Here is a 25,725-nt window from a genome sequence, read left to right on the forward strand (position 1 = left end):
TGATGGCGGCCTCCGTACTAACTTAACCTCATTAATTTCATCGACAAAAGGCAACTATACCACTTTCCAAACTGCGTGGAAATAGGTTAGATATGCAGTGGGAGTATGTCGTTATTTTCCTAAATGGATTTCATTATTATTCGCGCAAGTTATAGGTAGATTTATCATAAAATGTAATCTCCTGGCTTCTTTGTTTTGATCATGTGATTCATCTTTGATTTGCTTGTTTTAGTAACAGTTACTACTGTTTATAGTGTTATCAGTATCGCTGTTACTCAAACGACTCACTCTACACAGGATTAATTTAGTGTGCCCTTGGTCCTGCTGACTTGTGAGGTCTTACATACTCAGTCGATTTCAGATTTTCAAATAAAGGTGGGGTCTTCCAATCCAAGTTCACTCTTGAAGAATTGATTGAATCTTACAAATTGCGTATACGGTATAGAATACTAGTACTACTACTAGTACTAGTACTAGTTTATACACAACGTATTTTATAATAGACTGCTGAATTCTGTCCAGTAATAATGACACAATCTGACACTGGTTTCACTCTGAAACATAATATTCATAGGCCTGCTAAATGCCAATCAATATTACTACAGACTACAGTGCAGGGGTCGAAATAAGCGATGGTCCGATGATCCGGGGCCATCAAATAATCAGGAGGACCATCCGATTTTCAAAGTCAATGGTCCGACGGACCATTGAATATTTTGGTCTCATTTTACGGTAATTTTCTTTGATGTTTACTGTATCGCAATGATACATTCATTGTAGGTGAATAATTAAACCATTTTATCACCATGTAAAATGTCTTTCTTATGCTTGCACGCCGCATTACTTTTAGAAAACAATTTGAAATTTAGGAGGACCATCTCAATTTCAAACTAGATGCACGGTCCTGTGGACCATCTCTTTTTTTCTCCTTATTTCTATCCTTGCAGTGCGTAGTCCAAATTTTGATACTTCATTGACAAGTATTCAGAGTCGGGTTCTAATATAATTAGACATTCACAACTTATCCAGAATAAATTCTGTGCCCTACCCTCTTCTTTTCACTAAATCCCATTGTATCACCTCATCTGATGCTACTTTAAACATAATTTCTGCTTGGTTACAGTCGTCAAAGTCGATTTGTTATCACAATCAAGTAATTTTAAACCTGGGAAGTTATGCAGCAGCAATTGTTTCGACCCCTTTTTTGGTTTTAAAACATTAGCAGCCCTCCAATATTTCGTCCATGTGTGTATACCTACCTGGATGCCCATGGCCTTTTGTGACAGGATTTTTGTCTGTTAACACCCATTCATATTATATTGAAAAATAATGTATTATTGAATTACTTAATGTGGTCAATCAAATTTTTATGGAAATGCATATCCAATTATATAATGGAAGCTAATGGGGAATTAACTTACATTACAAAATTCATCACGTACATTTTGCCCATCTTAGCACATCCTTTAATTAACCTGAATGATGAGTGTATTTTGTGACTTATTTTATGTTGTTAAAGACAATATAGATACCGGGAATGTGGATTTTAATAGTGATCTGTAGCAAATAGAGGTTTCGATTTTGAAACAATTTAGATTTAGATTAAATTAGATTTTGTGGAAATTGGCAGTTCTAATGGACCATGGGTTGTACATTTTAACAGTGATAAATATAGTAATAATAATAATTTTTACATTTATAATACATAGAACCAAGGTATCTGTACAATTGTTTTGTATCATGTGTAATGTTTATTAATCCTTTATGATTATATTACAGAAGTGAAGGAATTTGAATTTAGTTTTCAAGTTCTTCTTAGTTCTGTAAAATTCTTAAAAAATTGCAAAGGATTTATATTTGAGCTGAAGTACCAGCTTTTCCAATTCAGTGTTTCTTCTCTGGGAAAATTAGACAAAGGAGGTAATGACCAGTTTGGGAAAAACGTGCATGATGGGTTCAAAGGCGTTCCTCTCGCATTGTCCCCCAGTAAAATTTAAAATAAAATTGAATGTCTTGGAACATTTTCGCAACGACGATGTTAAATTTGACAACGGCGGTGCGCTACTGTGCCTCTTATGTATAAGAAACCGTGCAATTAATTTGACACCTCACAAATGATTACTATCATTATTACACAGTTGTGTTCTGTGTAGTTGCCCTACTTGCATTTACATTATCCACATTATCAGTAATCTCATTGAGTTTTGCATTAGTCATTGTAGATTCAACTTTGAGGTGCGGTTGCACGGCAAAAAAAATTATGGTAATGCTCATTAGACTGAGGTTTAATCTTGTGATCAGGGATGATCTGTGTGTATAATTGTTCTGTGTGTGTATGTGAACTGTAATGAGGCCAAACTAAAACAAACTACTACATATTGTCCATCTGCAGAGTGAGGCCAAACTAAGACAGAGTCAAACTTACAAATTGGTTGTTACAAGTAGGCATCAATGTGCGACTGGAAATGTGTTCATCACTTAATGTGACCATCGATTAATCAGGGCAATTTTATAGTTGCCGACCTGTCCCGATAAAGCAGGGACTGCTGTGTTAGTTTTTCCTAAACTGAGATGTGAGAGAGCTGATCCTAAAACATTGGATCTTATGCATAGGGTACAAAGGTACTTATGACTACTGCAATTGAGTATTTGTGTTTTCAGAAAATTACGCAAAAGAAAGCATGGACAAGTGCAAGCATGTAACAAAGTTCAACCTTGGTGACAACCATTCAATTCTAAACCCTCAAAAATGGGTGTGCATTGTGTGTGGTACAACCGAAAGTGTATGGGTGAGTTCCATTTGCTCCTTTACTGCTGATTCATATAATTAACAATAGAGTACTAAAGCTGTAGGTGTGTGAGTATTGATAACAGCTCATATCACTGATGTCAGACGGATATATACATACCTAGAGTTATTTGGACAACCAGCCAGTGTGATCTGAATTACTGGCCACTACAGATGTTTAAGATCGTGTTAATTATGATGAATGGCTAGAACAAAAGTGCCTGAAACCATTTTGATGCATTCATTCACAGAAACGGCAAAAACGACAAAAATCCAAAGTTGGCTATGTTTTGTTGTTGTATTTACTAATCTGCTGAGAATAGAATGTGACTCTCCCGCCCGTATTTCAGGCTTGCCTGAACTGCAAGCATGTTGGCTGTGGCAGATTCAATGATGAACATGCAGTGAAACATTTCCAGGAAGCTGGGGTAAGAATACAGCAGGTTTCAGCGTGGATAATATTTTTCACCATCGCAATTGCCAGTGGTTGTCAATAAGGTGCAACTGCCGGTGTAAATCATTAGTTAAAATTATGCTTTGATATTCTGTTTTTTTCTTTTTAAAAGAGCAGACTCACATCAGATGTGTGACTGAAATGTGGGTCAATCATCTATAATTGAATTTTATCTATTGCTCTGAATAATAGTAGCAACCGTGAATGATGGAGCAATTTAAGGTTTCCTCGTACAGTGTGTATCTGTCTGTATGAGTACAAGTAAAGGTACAATATGCTGTATGCATTAGTATATTTATATATACAGTAGCAGTTACTGTTATCTGGTTATATATTTATGTCACTTTAGTGGAACAACTGTGGACATTAATATTATATGGCAGTTTCTTATACAACATTTTTAAAATGTTGTATAAAATGAGCTCTTGATATTGCTGTACATGGCATTAGCATTAGTATCTACTGACCAAAACAGTTAACTAATCTCCAGTACTGCCAGAGAAAACCAGAACACATGATAGATACTCAAAACCTACACCTGTCAATTTACCATTGTGAAACAGACAAATAACAATATATTATTATAAAATAGTCAGTGCAATTCTTGTAAGAGGTCATATAAACATTACAGGATGTATCATTGATATTGTCAATAGGCTTCTTTCTATTTTGAGCTTAAGCTATGATAGTTGTTAAGTACCGAAGCCATGCAGTGCTATTCATTTATGCACAACCAATCACTGACATGTGCTACCAGGCTTGCTTCAATCTATTGTATTATCTAAAAGGCTTGTTTCATAAAAGAATTGCGGCAAGTGGTTCAGAGCAAGACGTTTTGTAACCTGCTAGTACCAAAACCTTAGAGAGGTAGCGATCCTGATCATGTTTGTGTTAACTTTGTGTTGCATTGTTTTGTATTTCAGCATCCGATAGCTATTGAAGTGAATGAGAAATACGTTTACTGGTGAGTGCTATGGTCGATGGTGTTCTGTTTGCCATTTATCATCCTTTTGCACATCTTTAGCTGCTGGATGCTGTTAGAGCTTGCAACTTCTTTCATAGTTAATGTAGCCAAAGAAAACCCCACGTCTAACCATTGCTCACACACATATTTTTATATTAGTAGTATAAAATAAGTAAATAGCCCTCTATCGTACCTAATATCACTTTGTTTATATTATTTTTAGTTCATCCTGTTTTTGCATGCTTGCAATCTTCTAGTCCATACCAGCTGTAACACTGAAAATTTACAAGCCAAAATTTTCTAATTATGCGTGTTGATGCATGAACCTGCATGAAGCTCTTTCGTCACATTATATGGCCTGTTGAGTCAGTGAGTAGCTCAAACAAAATATTAAATATCCTATTACTCAGGTTTTATCTTTGACTTTGCTATGAAGAACCCCGCAGAATGAGCAATGAGGTACATGCATGGAAATCTTTTGTGTAGTGTCATACCATGTAGGTGCAACCATTATCTGAATTATGACAATAGAGACAGATAATATTGGCTCACTCGTCATTGGGTGAGTCACACAACTCCATCACAACCTCATCTTTGCATCGTAACCTAAATTCATTCACTAAATCATAATCTAAAACCAAATTCATTCACGACCGATGCAAAACAGTGCAGTAAGAAAATAAATTCACAGTATTTTTAATAACTTACCGATGGCACACCAGAAGACGAGCAACAAAATACCACGTGCATATCTCGTTAGTCCTCAGCTCATTCTCACTTTTACATTAAGACCTGTTCACCATGATTGACTGACTTTGATTCTGTGACCGATCTCTGGCAGCTACATTTGTGAGGAGTATGTGCTCAATGATAACGCCGCCGGTGACATCAAGCTGCTTCGCACTATGCTCAGTGCCATAGCAACGCAGAACTTCGAAGGTGTGGTGCCGGAGGTTCGGAGTGGTCGCTTCCTGCGCTCTGCCATTGTGAATTCTGGCGAATCTGAGTGAGTTAGGGTTAACTATAGGGTAGATAATAGTCACTACTGGTCACTGTTGCAGGGCTCAATTTTAACAGTCGTCCGGTCGTCCGTGACGACTGGATTTTCTCTCGGGCAACTAAAAATTGCTTCCGTGGTTGTCCGGTGTCCAACCTCTATAAAAAAAAATTATATTCATAATGCGCGCGTTCATTTTACATACGGCCAGGGTTGCACAATACGCTGCAAACGTACATGTCTAAACGCATTGTTTGGCTTGCTTGATACAAAGTATAACATCACGTGTTTAACAACACAATGTTTCGTGTTAATTTTCAATTTTTACTCATCTGTGACTTGACACATAGTGTTAGTAATGTTAGTAGTGTTAGTTAACTTAATGTAAATGTTATGAAATAAATTTCATGCAACTTTTAATTACTATTATTATACGTCATTGATCCCAGCATCATTTACACATTACCAATATTTTATTCTCTTCATATAATGAGTGAAACAATGCGAATGGCCATGTCTGCTGTCACTGCAATACGTACAAAATGTACATGATTAGGCCTTTTGCTTTACAGCACTGAGCATCACGTGAGCAGAGCGCATGCAGCACATATGTTTAAATAATATCCGGACAACCAAAACTCTTGAGGGACAACCATATGCTACTCTCTTGGCTGTCCTCCGGACAACCCAAAAAAAACCTTAAAATTGAGCACTGCTGTTGGTGACTACTGGTTATTATGAGTCACTAGTCAAGTCACTTTAGTGGCTAATTATTTATTGCTTGTGAACAATTTTAAGTGAAATAGCAATATAGAAGTTTTAAAGCAAGGATTTCTCATGTTTTTATCAAACGTTTTCATAATTTTTTAACCGTTCTGATACTTAACGGTACTCCTTGCATAACACCAAATGCATTTAGTAAGGCTAACGTGTCATATAACACTCGCACAACATTCTTTCCACCAATATTTGCACCGATCTGCATTTCAGAGTAGATTGTTTACTTATATGTCAACAAACCTAGCGCGTGATTTTTGCTCTCGTGAGACCGGAACCCTGTATCTACGCTAGGTCAATTACCTTTGTATACATTTCGAGATAGGTACCAGTGTACAAATATTTGCGTCACGTAACTAGATGCGTTTGTTTCATGGGACCGTTTGAACATTCCATTATCGTGATTCTGAAGATGGCTGGCGCACATCTGTTGTTTTATAGCCTATAACAGCAGCAATGCGTAATAATTTTTATGCAGAAGGAATCGGTAATATTTACGCTGACAGCTGAGTTTAAATTTGTTTAAATTTATTGTTTGGATTATTTGAGAAATGATTGTTTTAACACGCCATTTCCTTTTGACATTTCTTTCTGACATTTTCCAGGCAGTTCTAACCACAGAAATTTTGCAGGTCGGCCGAGCAAGTTCTACGGGAGGCTGACAAGATTTTTACTGCCTTCCGACACCGACGCTTTGTCCTCCTGAGCAGCACATTCTATGCCTGGCGTGATTATGTGCGTGCCATAAAAACCATGGCATCCGCACCAACACCAGTCAAGGAAGAGAAGGCGGAACCTGTGGCTCCTTCTGTGGTGCCAAAAAGGAAACACGCGTTTAAGCCTGGAGTGACTGGCTTACGAAATCTTGGGAACACATGCTACATGAACAGTATCATACAAGTGCTGGGGTATGCATACTTATTAACATTTTTATAATATTTTTATACTGCTAATTGCCCTAAATTGGGAATCCATGTGTAAATTGGAGGGTAAGACATCTAAGCTTGAAATCATTGTCATTGGTCTTAATTTTCATTTTACAAAATTTAGTGCAGTGAATTTTTTTCCAATGTAGCCATAGGTGTCACGCAGTGTGGTGAAGTTTGAAAAGTTAAATTTGCTTCACCATGCTGAAATTGAACATCTATGTTGCTAAATCCATGCCAATGTCTGAATCCATTGCTTACGATATCTTGAAAAGATGGTGAAATGATGCTATTTAATTTTGAGGAAGAGGACTAGGCTTTACAATATTTACTTGCTCGGCATGTCAGAAATTCTGTCTATGGTTAAAGATCAGTGAATGTGTAAGGTATTGTGTGCATTCATGTGTGTGATACACATAGAGAGAGAACGAGATGCATAGCCAAAGAGAGATTGAGAGCAAGTGCAAGCAAGTCAGTATTCTTAAAGAATATTGAAAAAATATGGCAGTAATGGCAATACCTGTGAATTCCCCCACTTTTCAGACACATAACAGAGTTCAGAGAATATTTCATCAACATGAAGGTTGCTCACTGTAACGCCTATACAAACACGGGCAAGAATAAGAACAAGTGCTATAAGTCTGGAAAGAACATGACAACAGTGCGAGTCTTTGCGAGGCAGACGACACAAGAAGCAAAGCAGGTGCGTATTATTTTTATGGTAGCTGCAAATTAGTTTCAGTGCCATATTATAATCGTTACAATATAATAATATCATAGAATACAATCATAATATAATCACGGTAAATTCAGGCAGACATCACCATAGTTACTGATTATATGCTTGCATTATCGATGATATTATAGGTTGGTATGTTATAGGTGCCTGTTATTATAGTATCTTGAGTAGTGTAATCCTATTCTGTGTGGTTCGATTCTATTTTGGTCAGTGCTATCTTAATTGTGGAATCTTGTGCAGACAGACATCATCAGGTGTTACTGAACATTCTATATTTGGTGGTATTGCTTCATTAGGATTTGCTTCCATTCTATATTGCTCAATGCTATTTTATTTTGTTATACACGACGGTTACGACTGTAGCATGTTGAGCAGAAGGATAAGAGTTGTTGGAGTAAGAAGCAGGATAACGGTGGTAAAGTAGGATCAGGCACCAAGTCCAGCACTAAGGGCAAGGGCTGCATACAGGGTGGCCTTAATGGTGGCAGCTGCCCCAGTGCATCTGGTGCTGGTCTGCAGAAGATGGCAGTGGAGAATAAAGCAGGCAAGACAGACGACACGGTGTAAGTATCGGATCAGCACTTTTTTGTAATGTTACCAACATGCGCTTATGCATTGAGTACTCATTGAGTACTTGCACCAAAAGCACTACGTTGGCACTACGAGATCGTTTATGATTAGGGAGTGACTATGGGGTGCAATTCTACTATTGTGATATTGCGATAATGAAAATAATATTGTGAATACTAATACTATTGGAGTAACTGAAAAACTATTGCAATACTATTGCAGTACTCTTGATATGTTATGAAATTGTGTATTATATTGTGTATTGCATCAATCTTCGTTTTGGTTTGCATTACTTACTAGACTGGTACCCTATCGTCCCACTCACACGCTCGTGCATAGTGAGTGAGCTATTGAAGTGTACCATGCGTAGATGATTGGGAATCAGTATAATGATTATAGATGATATAATGACGAAAGTATCAGTTAGCTGCTAATTTGGTCCCTAATAGTCTGTGGCTGTCTGTGTGTTTTGCACCATTTACATGTTTAGTCTGTGTTTTATCCGTTTATTCCAGTTCGTATTGTTAAGGAATGGCATCCATTCTAGCAGTTACTGGAATGTCCGAATGAAATGCTATAGGAAAGTGGCAATAGATTAGGAATAATTTTGCAACCACGAGAGCATATTGTGGCTGCTGCTGCCTGTTCTCTACATGTGCGGTGAACAACTGGGCCATGATGTTTTGTTCTCCACACGCAGGGTGAACAACTGGGCTATGATGTTTTGTTCTCCACACGTAGGGTGAACAACTGGGCTATGATGTTTTGTTCTCCACACGTAGGGTGAACAACTGGGCTATGATGTTTTGTTCTCCACACGTAGCGTGAACAACTGCTATGATGTTTACAGGTCACTGGTGTCATGTGAGCTTCACGACCTTTACACGTGTGCTGTGGTCAGCGAAGTGGGCCATCGTAAGCCCACACTCCGCTGCATGCGCGTGTGGAAGGCAATTCCTTCTTTCAAGGGTTTTCTCAGCAGCAAGATGCCAAGAGTTTTTGTGGTCGTACACAATTACGTGAAGTTGTATTTCTTGTACAGCATGTTACACAGTGCAGTGCAGTAAAAGTGCAGGTGCAGAAATTGCAGCGTATACGCAGATTGCTCAGCACAGCAGATTTGACGTGAACATATTTTTGCAGCACATTCCAGAATCTTTAGTCACAGATGGTAAAGTGGTAAAGTAATATAACAATTAAAAATATGTTTTAGAACATTATTATACATAGGGAGTATATCACTAGCTTAATATCTACATACACAAATAAATTTTATCGTTGGACACTGCTCTTGTATTGCAGTGAGTTGGTGGAACGACTGCAGGCTGAGCTCACTACATGCTTTCCGCCAGGAAAACGCATTGACACGAAGCTTAAACAGCAAGTGTCACGGCGGTTGGACGTATGTGCCGGTCACATACAACATTACCCCCTGCCAAAGACCCGCTTAAAAATATATCCAAGGAGAACTAGTCAGTGAGGTGAACTTGGGTATCTGATGTATACCTATTACATACTGCATTACATATCAGTTTATTCAGTATCTTAAAAGTGCTGATGTACCTGTGTTGGGGTGGGTGTGTGCACATTGGGTGGGTTGTTTGCATATTGGGTGGGTGTGTGCATGGGTGCATACGTATACGTACTAGCTAGTTAATCAGATAATAATGAAGAATAACATTTAATATTATTTTTAGTTCTTCTGTTGAGTCACTCACGTTGTGTGAGACACTTGCCATATGCTAAGTATGCTGTTCTAAGCACGTGATGTGTTCAGATTTATTTTATTGCCTCCTTTCTTCCATCTACAGGATTGTATTGCGATACTGACCATGGTGATAATCAAACTATTTAGTAACAAACGACTACTATACATGTATACCATCTCATCATTGTAAAAATATAGGAAATGTAGCGTGTAGCATATTAAGGCCAACTCCTTGATGTTGCGCTGTCACAGGTGTCGTTGCGGTGTCGGTGTGGAGCTGTTGTTCGGTGTTGTTGTTAGGCGGTAGATTTGTTATTGTGGAGTTGGCGTCGTGAGGGGGAGGTCGTGATTGTATTCGGGCCGTGGTGTGGTCGTGGTGGTGTAGTGTCGGGAAGGTAGGGTTGGTCGGCGGCCGGGTGTGTAAGCGACGGCGAGGGTGGTGGTTGTGATTTATCGGGGAGTCCGTGGTAGCATGTGGTCACAAGTCTCACACTTACGAGCCCTTTTGGGACCTGTCACTGGAGTTCGAGATAAGTACAAACGTTCTGACTCTCACCGAGGGAAGCTTTTCAGAAGACAAGCTGTGACCTTAACAGGTAAGTGAAATGGCATACGAAATCTGTGGCATGGTGTCAGGTTCAGTAAGGCTGTCAACACATACAGCCCAATCTTATAACTGTTTACAGTACTCGTCTGCAAGACACCTATGTAGTATCAGCAGCATTTTCACGGGTTTCCATGCTATGTGGCTTCATTAAGACAACCGTGCCTAAGGGTGAAAATGATGGCAATTAATTGTTTGAACAGTTTTTCTCTTTAAATCGTTTTTTCACATGCTTAATACTTGTGAAAGATAGGTTTGCCCACTAATTACGTCAGAAATATGGATGGGTAATAAATTTGGCACTAAAATCTGCATTATTTTCCGTGTATACCGGTATATAAGCTTGATCCTGCATAGTTTGCATTGTTGGTTTCAGAAATGCTAGCCAAATTTACATGAGAAAGAATCGTTAGAAGGAACGTAATCATGCCTGTGATGCAGTGTAAACAGTCGGAGTATATTATTGTTTTTATACCTCATTACTTCTCCTCTCTTGTTTTCTCTCCCTGTTGCTCTCTCGCTTTCTCCATGGTTGCTCTCTCGCTCTCCATCCCTGTGCTTTTCTCGCTCTCAGATCACTGCTGCTCTCTCGCTCTCTCCCTGTTGGGCTCTCTCGCGTCTCAGTCCCTGTTGTTCCTCGCTCTCCCTGTGCTTCTCATCGCTCTCCCTGTTGCTCTCTAGCTTCTCTCCGCTGTTGCTGCTCGTCGCTCTCCCTGTTGCTCGTCTCGCTGCTCCCTGTTGCCTCTCTCGCTCGTCCTGTTGCTCTCTAGCTCTCTCCCTGTTGGTCCTCTCGAGCCTCCCCTGTTGCTGCTCTCGCTATCCTGTTGCCTCTCATCGCTCTCCTCAGCTGTTGCTCTCTCGCTCTCAGTGTTGGCTCCCCTCTCCCGTCTCTCACTTGTTGCTCTCCCCTCCGCTCCTCCCCGTTCCCTCCCAGCTCTCCTCCTGTTGCCTCACACACTCAGACCCACCTATCTACCAATGTTGCCTCCTCCGCTCATCCCGCAATGTTGTCTCCTTTTCTTTTAGCTTAGTGACTCCTCTTGTCCCGCTCTCCGGCACCCTGGCTAACACTCACCTGTTGCTCTCCCTGCGGCTGCCTCCTCCGCTGTTGCCCCTCGGGTCTCTCCTCCACTCTCCTCGAGCCTCTCCCCACACCAACCTCGCTCTCCTGTCTTCTCGCTCTCGCCTGTTGCTCTCCAACTGCTCTCTCCTTGGCTCTCCTCGCTCTCGACCTGTTGCTCTCTCGCTCTCATCCCTGTTGCTCTCTCGGCTCTCTCACTGTTGCTCTCTCGCTCTCCGTTGCTCTCCTCCTCTCGTCATCTGTTCTCTCTCGCTTCTCCCCTGTTGCTCTCTACGGCTCTCTCCCTGTTGCTCTCTCCTCTCCATGTTGCTCCTCTCGCATCTCTCTGTTGCCTCTCGCTCTCCCTGTTGCTCTCCGCTCTCTCCCTGTTGCTCTCTCGTGCTCTCCGAACTGTTGCTCTCGCTCTCTCCCCTGTGCTATCTCGCTCTCCACTGTTGCTCTCTCGCCTCCCTGTTGGCTCTCTCGCTCTCACTGTATGCCTCTGCGTGCTCTCCCTGTTGCTGCTCCGCTCTCATCCCTGTTGCTCTCTTGCTCTCCCTCCCTGTTGTCTCCGCTCTCTCCCTGTTGCTCTCTGCGCTCATTCTGTTGGCCTCTCGCTCTCACGTTGCTTCCTCTGCTCTCCCTGTGCTCTCCGCTCTCACTGTTGCTCTTCGCCCACCTGTGCTCTCTCGCTCTCTCCTGTGCTCTCACTCCTCTCCTGTCTCTCTAGCTCTCCCCCTGTTGCTCTCTAGCTCTTGCCAATCTGTCTTGCCCCACTCCTTTTCCTCCTTACGTTTCCTCTCTCTGACCATCCCTGTCTCATTTGACCCTTCACTTTCCCCAGATGCATCAAAGCAATATAATAGGTGCACTGTAGTTTACAATGAACTCTTTAAAACTGTATACTGTATACGCTGTATTTTTTGTGGTGGTTTAATTTTCGCGAATTTCGCGGAACAGGGCTCTCTGACCACGAAAATAAACAACACGCGATTAAATTCATTCCGAATAATACCGGAATAAGTCATAATTCACCGACCGCGAAATTAACCAATCGCGAAATTGTCCGTCAAGTCTGAATTCGCGAAAATGTCTGTACGCGAAAAATATAGCATATACAGTATTGGGTTACCTGTCTATGAGTGCAGTAGTCGTGAACAATGTCATCGTGGTAAGAGCATCTCGATTGACTTGCAGGTCGAAGACGTTCCACCTCTAAGAAGCCTTCACCTCACCTAGCGAGAAAGAGCCTGATGGTTCATCGAACCCCCAAGATACTGCGCCTGCATCTGAAGAGATTCAGGTAGAGTGGTGGATCCAGATCCAGATGAAAATATTTACGTATGAAAACTGTGAAAGTTGTGCGAGGCTGTGCGTGCGTGCGTGTGTGAGTGATGCCTGCGTGCGCATGTTTTCACGTGCAGGAGTTTTTATCGCAATGCTTGGAAATGAAACTGTATGATATTATGCTGATATCTAGATATATGGATCATGTCGAAAAAGATGTCTGCACAATTACTCTGTGGTAATTTTTTACGAATACTTTACACTTGAGATAAATGGGTGACACACTTGTCACCTTTTCGTTTCACCGTTCAAGTCAATTTCAAAGTAAATATAGTATAAAGTTTCTTGTCGTTCTTTCAAATTTCAAGTTAATTTAGCATGCTACTGTGTGTGATACCGCTGTCTTACCATCTCTTCGTCGTACGCGCAGGTGGGCAGGCAGGCTTCACTGAGAGAAATGGGCGAGACACTTTCGCTTCACATTGTTAGTTAATTAGCATGCTACTGTATGTGATACCTGTTGTTATGCCGGTTACATGTTTATCGCCTCTTCGTCATACGCGCAGGTGGGCAGGCAGGCTTCACCGAGAGAAGATCAAGCACACGTGAAGTTTTGAGCACCGGCTGAACGTGTGGCCGTACTGCAACCCGGCGTCGACGGACGAGAGCTACGAGTATGAGCTGATGGGCGTCATCATGCACCACGGCCGCGGCTTCGGATCCGGTCACTACACCTGCAACTGCTGGAACCCCAACGCCAGTAAGTTTGTTTTCATTATAATAAAATTTATAATATAATATATATAATATATATTCATATATATATAGTATAAATATAATTTATAATAATAATATTTTAAAAAATGCAGTAAGATTAATGTGCCCCGCCCCCCGAACCTGCACCGTGGGTCTTTGTGTCTGTGTAACTCCAGGCCTCAACGTTGAGGGTAACACACTACGACAATATAACTGGCGTGTGAAAACGAGCAGTCGCACGAGTTTGCGCAGTACCTTGCGTAGTATTGTTGCAGGGTCTTGTGTGAACACAGGCCAGCTACGCAGATTGATATACCCCATTTTATGCCCTTAATTCTTTTTCCCGCAACTGGATATCTGTACACATCAGAAATATACTTGTATTTTGAAATAGCCAGTTATACTGCAAGGTGAGTGTATTGAGAGATGCATTCCCTAGTTCTGTAGTAGATTCTATTTGAGTTAGTTTAACATCTGAATCTTATTAATACTTTGGAATGCCAAGTTGCAGTACAAGAAGAGTACACTAGTGGTGAATGTCTCATTTATTCGTGGTTTTACGTTGGGCTACCTCATCACTACTTGGAATGTCGAGTTGCAGAGCAGGAAAAGTTTTATGATTTATTTAAGTTAATTTCACTGCAACGTCTGGCTAGAACATTTCCACTCGGTAGGGCGTAGCTAGAGTGCGCGTTGCGAGCGTCAGAGGTCGGTGGTTAATGTTGGACGCTACGTCTGCTGCGCGGTGTCATGTCAGCGGTCAAAATAAAAGATGTTGAAATGTACTGTTGTGTTATGACAAGCGTGAATGCGTAATTATAGAAATTTCTAGGCATATGCTATTATTTATGCACTTACCATCATAATAATATACTGAAATATTATATAAAATGAAATAATATACTAAAATTCTTGGGGAAAGTATCCCTTTAACGTTGTTGCTACGTTTCTGCTGCAGACTCGTGGGTGCACTGCAACGATGCGAGGCTGGAGCCATGCTCCGTCGATGAGGTCCTTCAGAGCCAGGCCTACATTCTCTTTTACGCACGCGTCCCCACGCCGGTAGTCGCCGCCCCGCCGCCCGCTGCCATCACCGCCGCGGTCGCCGCCCCTCCCCCCGCTGACGGGATCGGTGTGCCGCCACCACTGGCGGGGTCGGAGGTTGGGGTCAGCGCGACACTGCGGCCGAACAGCTCCGACGAGGAGGACGACGAGGTGACCTTCAAGCCGGCGATGCTGAAGCGTGCGCTGAGCGTGGACGGCGCCGCGCCGCCGGACGACGGCGACGTGAAGAAACCACGCACGTCCGTGTGAGCGCTGACCGGGGGCACCACGCACGTCCGTGTGAGCGTTGACCGGTGGCACCACGCACGTCCGTGTGAGCGTTGACCGGTGGCACCACGCACGTCCGTGTGAGCGTTGACCGGTGGCACCACGCACGTCCGTGTGAGCGCTGATCGGTGCTATGCACGTCTGTGTGAGCGCTGACCGGTGTCGTGCACGTCTGTGTGAGCGCTGATCGGTGGTGCCACACGTCTGTGTGAGCGCTGACCTGTGGCACCACACACGTCCTTGCGAGCACTGACCTGTGGCACCACGCACGTCTGTGCAAGCGCTGACCGATGGCACCATGCACGTCCGTGTGAGCGCTGACCTGTGGCACCACGCACGTCCGTGTGAGCGCTGACCGGCACCACGCACGTCCGTGTGAGCGCTGACCGGCACCACGCACGTCCGTGTGAGCGCTGACCTGTGGCACCACACACGTCCGTGTGAGCGCTGACCGGTGCCACCACACACGTCCGTGTGAGCACTGACCTGTGGCACCACACACGTCCGTGCGAGCGCTGACCGGTGGCACCACGCACGTCCGTGTGAGCGCTGACCTGTGGCACCACGCACGTCCGTGTGAGCGCTGACCGGTGGCACCACGCACGTCCGTGTGAGCGCTGACCTGTGGCACCACGCGCGTCCGTGTGAGCGCTGACCTGTGGCACCACGCACGTCCGTGTGAGCGCTGACCTATGGCACCACACACGTCCGTGTGAGCGCTGACTGGTGGCACCACGCACGTCTGTGTGAGCGCTGATCGGTGGCACCACGCACGTCCGTGTGAGCGCTGACCTGTGGCACCACACACGTCCGTGCGAGCACTGACCTGTGGCACCACGCACGTCCGTGTGAGCGCTGACCGGTGCCACGCACGTCTGTGTGAGCGCTGACCGGTGCCACGCACGTCTGTGTGAGCGCTGACCTGTGGCACCACGCACGTCCGTGTGAGCACTAACCTATGGCACCACGCACGTCCGTGCGAGCGCTGATCGGTGGCACCACACACGTCCGTGTGAGCATTGACCGGTGTCACCACGCACGTCCGTGTGAGCGTTGACCGGTGGCACCACGCGCGTCCGTGTGAGCATTGACCGGTGGCACCACGCACGTCCGTGCGAGCGCTGACCTGTGGCACCACGCACGTCCGTGTGAGCGTTGACCGGTGGCACCACGCACGTCCGTGTGAGCGCTGACCTGCACCACGCACGTCTAGAACAACTGGGCTATGATGTTTACAGGTCACTGTGTCATGAGCTTCACGACCTTTACCGTGTGCTGTGGTCAGCGAAGTGGGCCATCGTAAGCCCACACTCCCTGCTGCATGCCGTGTGGAAGGCTATTCCTTCTTTCAAGGGTTTCTCACAGCAAGATGCTCAAGAGTTTTTGTGGTGCGTACACAATTATCGTGAAGTTGTATTTCTGTACAGCATGTTACAGCAGTGCAGTGCAGTAAAAGTGCAGGTGCAGAAATATGCAGCGATAACGCAGAATTGCTCAGCAACCAGATTTGACGTGAACATAATTTTTCCAGCACATTCCAGAATCTTTAGTCACAGATGGTAAAGTAAATGATAACAATTAAAAATATGTTTAGAACATTATTATACATAGGAGTATATCACTAGCTTAATATTACAAACAAATAAATTTTATCGTTGGAATGCTCTTGTATTGCAGTGAGTTGGTGGAACGACTGCAGGCTGAGCTCACTGACATGCTTCCCCAGGAAAACGCATTGACACGAAGCTTAAACAGCAAGTGTCCACGCGGTTGGACGTATGTGCCGGTCACATACAACATTACCCTGCCCAAGACCCTGCTTAAAAATATATTCCAAGGAGAACTAGTCAGTGAGGTGAACTTGGGTATCTGATTATACCTATTACATACTGCTATTTACATATCAGTTATTCATATCTTAAAAGTGCTGATGTACCTGTGTTGGGGTGGGTGTGTGCACGCACATTGGGTGGGTGTTTGCATATTGGGTGGGTGTGTGCATGGGTGCATACGTATACGTACTAGCCTAGTTATCAGATAATAATGAAGAATAACATTTAATATTATTTATTAGTTCTTCTGTGAGTCACTCACCTGTGCCTTGTGTGTAACACTTCCATATGCTAAGTATGTTCTGTTCTAAGCACGTGATGTGTTCCAGATTTATTTATTGCGCCTTTCTTCCATCTACAGGATTGTATTGCGATACTGACCATGGTGATAATCAAACTATTTAGTAACCAAGACTACTATCAATTATACCATCTCATCATTAAAATATAGAGAAATGTAGCGTGTAGCATATAAGCAAACTCTTTGTATGTGCACTGTCACAGGTGTCGTGCGTAGCATGTGGTCACAAGTCTCACACTTACGAGCCCTTTTGGGACCTGTCACTGGAGTTCCCAGATAAGTACAACGTTCTGAACTCTCCCGAGGGAAGCTTTTCAGAAGACAACTGTGACCTAACAGGTAGTGAAATGGCATACGAAATCTGTGGCATGGTGTCAGGTTCAGTAATTGCTGTCACACACATACACCAATCTTATAACTGTTTACAGTACTCGTCTGAAGACACCTATGTAGTATCAGCACATTTTCACGGTTTCTCATCTATTTGCTTCATTAAGACACCTGCCTAGGGTGCAAATGATGCAATTAATTGTTTGAACAGTTTTCTCTTTAAATAGTTTTTCACATCTTATACTTTGTGAAAGATAGGTTGCCCACTAATTACGTCAGAAATATGGATGGGTAAAATTGGCACTAAATCTGCATTATTTCGTGTAGTAGCCGGTATATAAGCTTATCCTGCATAGTTTGCACTTGTTTGGTTTCAGAAATGCTAGCCAAATTTACAGAGAAAGAATCGTTAGAAGGAAACGTATATGCCTGTGATCAGTGTAACAGTGAGTATAGATTGTTTTTATACCTCATTACCTTCTCTCTCTTGTTTTCTCTCCCTGTTGCTCTCTCGCTTTCTCCATGTTGCTCTCTCGCTCTCTCCCTGTTGCTTTCTCGCTCTCTCACTGTTGCTCTCTCGCTCTCTCCCTGTTGCTCTCTCGCTCTCTCCCTGTTGCTCTCTCGCTCTCCCTGTTGCTCTCTCGCTCTCCCTGTTGCTCTCTCGCTCTCCCTTTGCTCTCATAGCTCCTCCCTGTTGCCCTCGCTCTCGCCTGTGCTCTCTCGCTTATCCCTGTTGCTCTCGTCGCTCTCTCACTGTTGCCTCCTCGCCTCCCCTGTTGCTCTCTCGCTCTCTCACGTTGCTCTCTCGCTCCCCATGTTGCACTCTAGCTCCTCTCTGTTGTCTCTCTCCGCTCTCATGTTGCTCTCTCGCTCGTTCCCTGTGCTCTCGTCGCTCTCCGTTGTCTACCGTCGCTCTTCCCTGTGCTCCATCGTCTCCCTGTTGCGCTCTCCGCTCTCCCTGGTCTCTCTCGCATCTCCCCTGTTGCCTCATCGCCTCTCCATGTTTCTCGTCGTCGCTCTCCCTGTTGCTCTCTCGCTCTCCCTGTTGCTCTCTCGCTCTCCCTGTTGCTCTCTCGCTCTCCCTGTTGCTCTCTCGCTCTCTCCCTGTTGCTCTCTCGCTCTCTCACTGTCTCTCATCGCCTCACTGTTGCTCCTCTCGCTGCTCTTCACTGTTGCTGTCTCTCGCTCTCCCTGTTGCTCTCTAGCTCCATCCCTGTTGCCTCTCTCTTCGCTCTCCCTGTTTCTCTTCTCGTCTGCTCCCTGTGCTCTCCTCCTCCCTGTCTGCTCTCGCTCTCGTCCTCTGTTGACTCTCCTCTGTGGCCTCCCTGTGCTCATCGCTCTCTCCGCTGTGCTAGTCTTCGCTCTCGCTGTTGCTCTCTCGCTCCCACCATGTTCCCTCGCTCTCAACTGTGTGCTCTCCTCGGCTCTCTCCCTGTTGCTCTCGTCGCTCTCTCCTGTTGATCTCTATGCTCTCTCCCTTTGCTCTCGTCTCTCTCCCTGTTGCTCTCATCGCCGCCTTTGCTCTCAATCGCTCTCACTTGTGCTCTCTCGCTCTCCCTGTTGCTTCTCGGCTCTCATCTGTTGCTCTCTCCGCTCTCCCCTGTTGCTCTCTCGCTCTCTCCCTGTGCTCTCTTCGCTCACCGCTCTCCCTGTTGCTCTCTAGCTCTCTCCCTGTTGCTCTCTAGCTCTTGCCATCTGTCTTGCCCCACTCCTTTTCTCCTTACGTTTCCTCTCTGACCATCCTGTCTCATTTGACCCTTCACTTTCCAATGCAGTCATAGCAATTAAATAGTTGCACGTAGTTATCAATGAACTTCTTTAACAACGTATACTGTACTACGCTGTATTTTCGCTGGTGGTTTAAATTTTCTGGCTGAATTTGCGCGAACGCTTCTTCTGACCACGAAAAATAACAACACCGATTAATTTCATGTCCGAATAATACCGAATAAGGTCAAAATTCACCGACCGCGAAATTAACCCAATGCGCGAAACTTGTGCGTCCAAGTCTAATTCGCCGAAATGTCTGTACGCGAAAAAATAAAGCAATATACAAGTATTGGGTTACCATGTCTATGGAGTGCAGTAAGTTCGTGAACAAATGTCTCATCGGTAAGCAGCATCTCGATTGACCTGCAGTCGAAGACGTTCCACCTCTAAGGAAGCCCCTGACGCTGTCAGCCGCGGAGAAGAGCCTGATGGTTCATTCGAACCCCCAAGATACTGCGCCTGCATCGAAAAGTAGATTCAGAGTACGAGCTGGTGGATCCAGATTCCAGAATGAAAAATTTACGTATGAATAACTGTGAAGTGTGGCGAGGCTGTGCGTGCGTGCGTGTGTGAGTGATGCCTGGCGTGCGCATTTTTCACTGCGTGGCAGGAGTTTTTTATCGCAATGCTTGGAATGAAACTGTATATATTATGCTGATATCTAGATATATTGATCATGCTCGAGAAAAGATGCTGGCACAAATTACCTGTGTAAATTTTTTATGCGAAATACTTTACACTTAGATAAATGGGTGACACACTTGTCACATTTTCGTTTCACCGTTCCAAGTCAAATTTCAAAGTAATATAGTATAATTTTTTTCGTTTCAATTTCAAGTTAATAACATGCTACTTTGTGTGATACCGCTGTCTTAACCATCTCTTCGTCATACGCGCAGGTGGGCAGGCAGGCTTCACTGAGAGAAATGGCGAGACACTTTCCGCTCACATTGTAGTTAATTAGCTATGCTACTTGTAATGTGAACCTGTTGTTTGTCCGGTTACATGTTTATCGCCTCTCGTCATATCGCGCAGGTGGGCAGGCAGATTCACCGAGAGGAAGATCAACGGAAACTACGTGAATTTGAGCACGGCTGAACGTGTGGCCGTACTGCAACCATCGCGTCGACGGAACGAGAGCTTACGAGTATGAAGCTGAATGGCGTCATCATCACACACGGCCGCGGCTTCGGATCCGGTCACCTACACCCTGCAACTGCTGAATCCCAACGCCAGTCAGTTTATTTTCAATTATAATAAAATTTATAATATAATATACTATAATACATATATATATATATATAGTATAAACTAAATTTATAATAATAAATTTAAAAAATCCAGTAGCAGTCATGTGCCCCCCCCCCCCGCAACCTGCACCGTGGGTCTTGGTGCTGTGTAACCCAGCCTCAAAACTTGAGGGTAACACACTACGACAATATAACTGGCGTTGGTATAAAACGACAAGCATCGCACGAGTTTGCGCAGTAGCTTGCGTAAGATTGTTGGCAGGTCTTGTGTGAACACAGCCACTACCGCAGATTGATATACCCCAAATTTAATCCCTTAATCTCTTTCCCGCATGGATAATCTGTACACATCAGAAATATACTTGTATTTTGAAATAGCAGTTATGCTGCAAGTATGTATTGAAGAATGCATTCCCTATTCGTAGGTAGATTCTAATTGAGTTAGTTTAACCATCTTAATCTATTAATTACTTTGGAATGCCAAAGTTGGCCAGTACAAGAAGAGTTAGCACTAGTGGTAATGTCTCAATTTATTCGGTTTACGTTGGACTAAATACCCATCACTACTCTGAATGCGAGTTCAAGCAGGAAAAGTTTTAATGATTTATTTAAGCGTAATTTCACTGCAAGCGTATGCTAGGAACATTTCTCACCTCGGTAGGCGTAGCTAAGTGCGCGTTGCGCGAGCGTCAGAGTTTCGCGTTGTAATGTTGGACGCACGTCGGCTGCGCGGTGTCATTCAGCGGTCAAAATAAAAGATGTGAAATTTTACTGTTGATGTTATGACACAGTGTGAATGCGTAATATAATAAATTCATAGCATATGCTATATTTATCGCACTACCATCATAATAAATACTGAAAATTAATAGTTAAAATTAAATAAATATACTAAAATTCTGGGAAAAGTATCCCTATTTAATCGTTTTGCTTACTTTCGCCAGGCAGACCTCGGTGCAACTTGCAACATGCGAGGCTGGAGCCATGCTCCTCATGAGGTCCTCAGAGCCAGGCCTACATAAATCTTACCAGAACCTGCGTCCCCCGACCGGTATCGCCGCCGGCCGCCGCCCGCTTGCTGTCACCCAGCCTGCGTTGCCGCCCCTCCCCCGCCGACGAATCGGTGTTCCGCCACCACTGACGGGTCGTGAGGTTGGGTCAGCAGCGAACAGCTGCGGCCGAACATTCTCTCGACGAGGAGGACACGAGTGACCTCAAAAGCCGCGATGCGAAGCGCTGCGCTGAGCGTGACCGGCGCTGGACCCGCCGGACGACGCGACGTGAAAAACCAACCGCACTCTTGTGAGCACTGACCCGTGCTCACTCTCCGCGTCTGAGCGCTGACCGGTGGCACCACGCATAAGTCCGTGTGAGCGCTGACCGGTGCACCACACACTCCGTGCGAGCGCTGACCGGTGGCCCACGCCACGTCCGTTGAGGCGCTGACGCACCCACGCAACGTTCCGTGTGAGCCGCTACCTTGGCAGCCACACAACGTCCGTGATGATGCTGACCGCACACGCTCGCACGTCCGTGTGAGCGCTGACGCCGGGCACCTAACGCAAGTCCCTGTGAGCGCTGCACCTGTGGCACCACACTACGCCGTGTGAGTGCTAGACGCCGGCACCATTACGCAACAGTCCGTTGACGCGCTGACAACTGTGCACCAACGCACGTCCGGTGAGCGCTGAACACTGTGCACCACTGCACGTCGTGTGAGCGCTGACGCGGCACCAACGCACTCCGTGTGAGCGCGACGCGGCCACCTACGCAACGGTCCGTGTGAGGCGCTGACCGGCACCCACACACTCCGTGGTCGAGTGCTGACCGCAGCCACGCACGTCCAACTGACGCTGACGCGTGCCACCACGCACGTCCGTGTGAGCGCTGACCGCACCACGCCACGTCGTGTGACTGACTCTTATTGGCACCACACCGTCCGTGTAGACGCTGACATGGTGGCACCTGACGCACGCTTGTGAGCGCTATCGTGGCACTACGGCACGTCCGTAGTATCGCTGTACGCTGTGCACCACACACGTCCGTGCGAGCACTTGACCTTTGGTCACCCGACGCACGTGCCGGTCGACCGCTGCCTGTGCAACCACATAATCCACGTCCGTGTGAGCGCTCGACGCTTCGGCACCACACACGTCCGTGTGAGCACTAACCGGCTGCCCACGTGCCGAAGACACTCGTGCGTTACAGCCTCGGCGTAGGCGGTGACGTCACCGTGGGGTAGATTGCATCGCAGAGACGTGAGGACGTTCGCTTGTTGGCAGCAGGTGTGGCGGCTGCGCGTAGGTAGATTGCTTCTAAATTGAAAGCTAGGATGTCCTGTTTCTGCGTTTTTCAATACCAGTGATATCATACAATTTATGTGCATGTACAAAGCTTTGCGGCTAGAATTTGTTAGATGCAGCTGAATGTTGTAATTCCGTAAGTGCTGGTCTGTTGGGGCCGACTACGTATGTTATCACATCACGTGTTGATTCAAGAGTTGTATAATTAGGGCAGCAGCGAGCTCTCGGCATGTGTGCCTGTTGTCACTACTTCATGATTTCCGACACACACTTGCTGTGTAAATCTAAGAAGCAAGAAATATAGTCGTACATTTAGAAATGCGTTTTCTTAGTGGTGGGTGTTGAGAATGGTGCATTTGTACAATTCAGCGGTGTGCATTCACTGTGGAAAGCTGAATATATTGGTTTGTGTGAGTATAGTGGCAGAACGCAAGTTATGGGAAAACCTGAAAGACTATATTCTTCTGTACAGTTGATTTGTCGTAACACGTTAAATGAACACTGCGTTCACTTAACTTCTTCGACTACGACAAAGAAGAAGAAATGAATGCAGCAGTAGTGAGAGGGTTACCTATGTTTGTTTGTCTGGTGCTGCCATTTGGAGTTTAAATTGATATATCGTACTATCGGTTTAGGTGAAATTCATGTTTGCGTGCATTCACATATTCCTACTCTTGCACAATATATCTGTTAAGTTGTTTGAGAGTGGTGGACGAGAAGTGGTTGAACTTTCGGAGGCAGGGCATTTATATCTAGCAATTCGTTTGATTTGGTCTAGTTTTTACTACATTTTTAAACTGGAATCGTTCCTAATAACTATTTAGTAGTTCGACTAGTTTATTAAAACTTGAAATTTACGGTTTCAGTGGATTTAATTGTTTTGGAGTGTATAATTTTAATGTACTAGGTTACATGAGTCTTTATCAAAACTTGAATCTCCGAAAGGCTATTTGACATGGTTAGCACCCCGTGTATCATTGAATAGCAACATGGTCATGAGCATCTTGAAATTTATTTAGTTCTGCATAACAAAAATTTGGCCTAGGATATAAATTTGCATCTCGTCACTGACCGTTTCTTTCATCCGTATATAGCCGTACGTAACAGACCAGAATCGTCATTGAAATGTCGTGCCTAAGGCGTGAGGAGGCTAATGTCTACGGTCTACCTAAACTTGATTTGGCCATGTGACACGGGCAAGTGATGTATCACGTTTAATGTTATTCGTTGCTAACTGTGTAACAGCCAATATGTAACGATGTTTGTCATTGTTATATGTGCCAGGTAATCATACGGTGTAGCATGTTCCGAGTGCATGCCATGATGTAGCATGTTCCGAGTGCGTGCCATGATGTAGCATGTTCCGAGTGCGTGCCATGATGTAGCATGTTCCGAGTGCGTGCCATGATGTAGCATGCTACGAGTGCGTGACATGCCGTTGCTTCTCACATCGGTCATGGCAATACATCGGGTGGACAAACCAGCTGTACTTATTAATATGAATGAGATTTGCCACGGTGCACGGTTCATGTAAGCAGTAGGTTACGTGTTAAACAATCTCTCCACAATCTAGCTTTCCACAGCTGGCAAAAAATACTGTGCGTAATTATTGTGTGGGAGAAAAGACTCGGTATATAGATTGTGAGCTTGAATGAATTACAGCTGGGGAAGTATATTGTCCTTGGAATGTTCCTGTCATGGATCGGATAATGATGACCAATATTGATGGCAGCGATATTTCGGTAATTAATGCATAGTAGCCATTGTTAAATGTACCAGCGTGGAATGATGTGTGTAAGAACTCTTGTGCACAGTGTGACTCTTGTTGTGCTCAGCAGTACTGTTGTTAGGTGAATGGGTGATAGGTGAAACGGTTATAAAATACTAATGTGTGTTTTGTATAGACGTTGTGTATATGACCTTACTCATAGTACAAGTTCTACCTAAAGTAAATGACATAGGGCGTAAACGAAATTGGCGATCAAATATTTGTATTTTGCTATCGCCACATACGACTTGACTGAGACACTAACCCTGAAATAATACACCCACTGTCTCACTAAAGTCTGGATGAGATCTCGCAAACATTTTAAATGTGGGTTTTCTTTACATTGGTAGAAAATTTACCTTACACTATAATATTATGGGAAAGAAATTACTGTTGTTGGAATTTTATCGACTGACCATGACTGGGTGAGGAAGTTGCGGTGTAGTACCATATCGGAGGTAGTATTTCTAACTAAGGATTGCAGGACACACAAGTAGCAGCATGCACATGCACTCTGTCACACACTCACTCTCACGCATTCACTCACGCATTCACTCACGCACGCGCACACACTTGCACACACACATCACGCATTCCATTTAAAATTGCTTCGTATTCAGTGGTATGGCTTGCATGATAACACATTTATGTTCTACTAAGTTGGATGTGAATTTTAACTGTATATATTTTTATCAAGTAATTAATGGCAAATGCATATATGTAGTAGACAACTATTTCTAGATATCGAACTAGCTCTCGTTACATTGAGTCGATATTCAGCTAGCAACTCGTTGTATATTATTATACACAGGTGTTGTACCTGTGATACATACAGTTCAAATTAAATGCAGTCGGTTATTTTCAGTGCAGAAATATACTGGCGGATTTCCATTGATATAGAAGCTGTTACCACTGCCCGTGTCTGTACTTATTAGCCCTATGCAGAAGACGCTGTACATATTTGCCTGTAAAGTTGGATGTAGTTTATTGCAGGCGATATAGCACTTACATACATTGTATTTTTGTATGAAATAAACAGGTGGTCAAACATTAATATATAATGTTGTTCTTTTATCAATTTTTCGTAGTTTAGTAAGATGTTTAGATAGCGTATTTAGATGTTTACATGTAGTAGTAGTAGTCGCAAAGGAAAGTGGCGTGCCTATTCAATGTTATTTATTTATTACAACACAGACACGCACGCACGCA

At 44.2% G+C, this 25,725-nt stretch overlaps 2 protein-coding genes and 1 long non-coding RNA gene across 9 annotated transcripts; 2 read left to right on the forward strand and 1 right to left on the reverse strand.

The window, feature by feature from the left end:
• Positions 1-19,670, forward strand: LOC106820998 (ubiquitin carboxyl-terminal hydrolase 44-like). Of its 2 annotated transcripts, none has more exons than XM_014825624.1 (13): positions 1-103; positions 2,662-2,789; positions 3,139-3,216; positions 4,166-4,206; positions 5,048-5,212; positions 6,613-6,888; positions 7,450-7,609; positions 8,009-8,208; positions 16,201-16,350; positions 16,640-16,817; positions 17,299-17,434; positions 17,803-17,869; positions 19,562-19,670. In XM_014825624.1, the coding sequence occupies exons 2-13, from the start codon at positions 2,682-2,684 to the stop codon at positions 19,668-19,670; spliced, it is 1,668 nt and encodes a 555-aa protein (XP_014681110.1). In that variant the 5' UTR covers positions 1-103; positions 2,662-2,681. The 2 variants fall into 2 exon arrangements, with proteins under 2 accessions (XP_014681110.1, XP_014681109.1); XM_014825623.1 differs by having other exon boundaries at positions 1-85.
• Positions 12,828-14,733, forward strand: LOC106821002. Its single transcript, XR_001395682.1, has 3 exons — positions 12,828-12,890; positions 13,441-13,634; positions 14,589-14,733. It is a non-coding gene; the product is annotated as an uncharacterized LOC106821002 (long non-coding RNA).
• LOC106820999 lies at positions 14,747-25,691 on the reverse strand. Of its 6 annotated transcripts, none has more exons than XM_014825627.1 (4): positions 22,617-25,691; positions 15,854-15,918; positions 15,687-15,788; positions 14,747-15,652 (listed from the first exon to the last, which is right to left on the reverse strand). In XM_014825627.1, the coding sequence occupies exons 1-4, from the start codon at positions 22,829-22,831 to the stop codon at positions 14,853-14,855; spliced, it is 1,182 nt and encodes a 393-aa protein (XP_014681113.1). In that variant the 5' UTR covers positions 22,832-25,691; the 3' UTR covers positions 14,747-14,852. The 6 variants fall into 6 exon arrangements, with proteins under 6 accessions (XP_014681113.1, XP_014681116.1, XP_014681114.1 ...); XM_014825630.1 differs by having other exon boundaries at positions 15,687-15,754; positions 15,789-15,918; XM_014825628.1 differs by lacking the exon at positions 15,687-15,788.
• Between the last annotated feature and the right edge of the window lie 34 nt (positions 25,692-25,725).

Source organism: Priapulus caudatus, unplaced genomic scaffold (assembly GCF_000485595.1).
Source record: "Priapulus caudatus unplaced genomic scaffold, Priapulus_caudatus-5.0.1 Scaffold55, whole genome shotgun sequence".
Taxonomy (NCBI): Eukaryota; Metazoa; Priapulida; class Priapulimorpha; order Priapulimorphida; family Priapulidae; genus Priapulus; species Priapulus caudatus.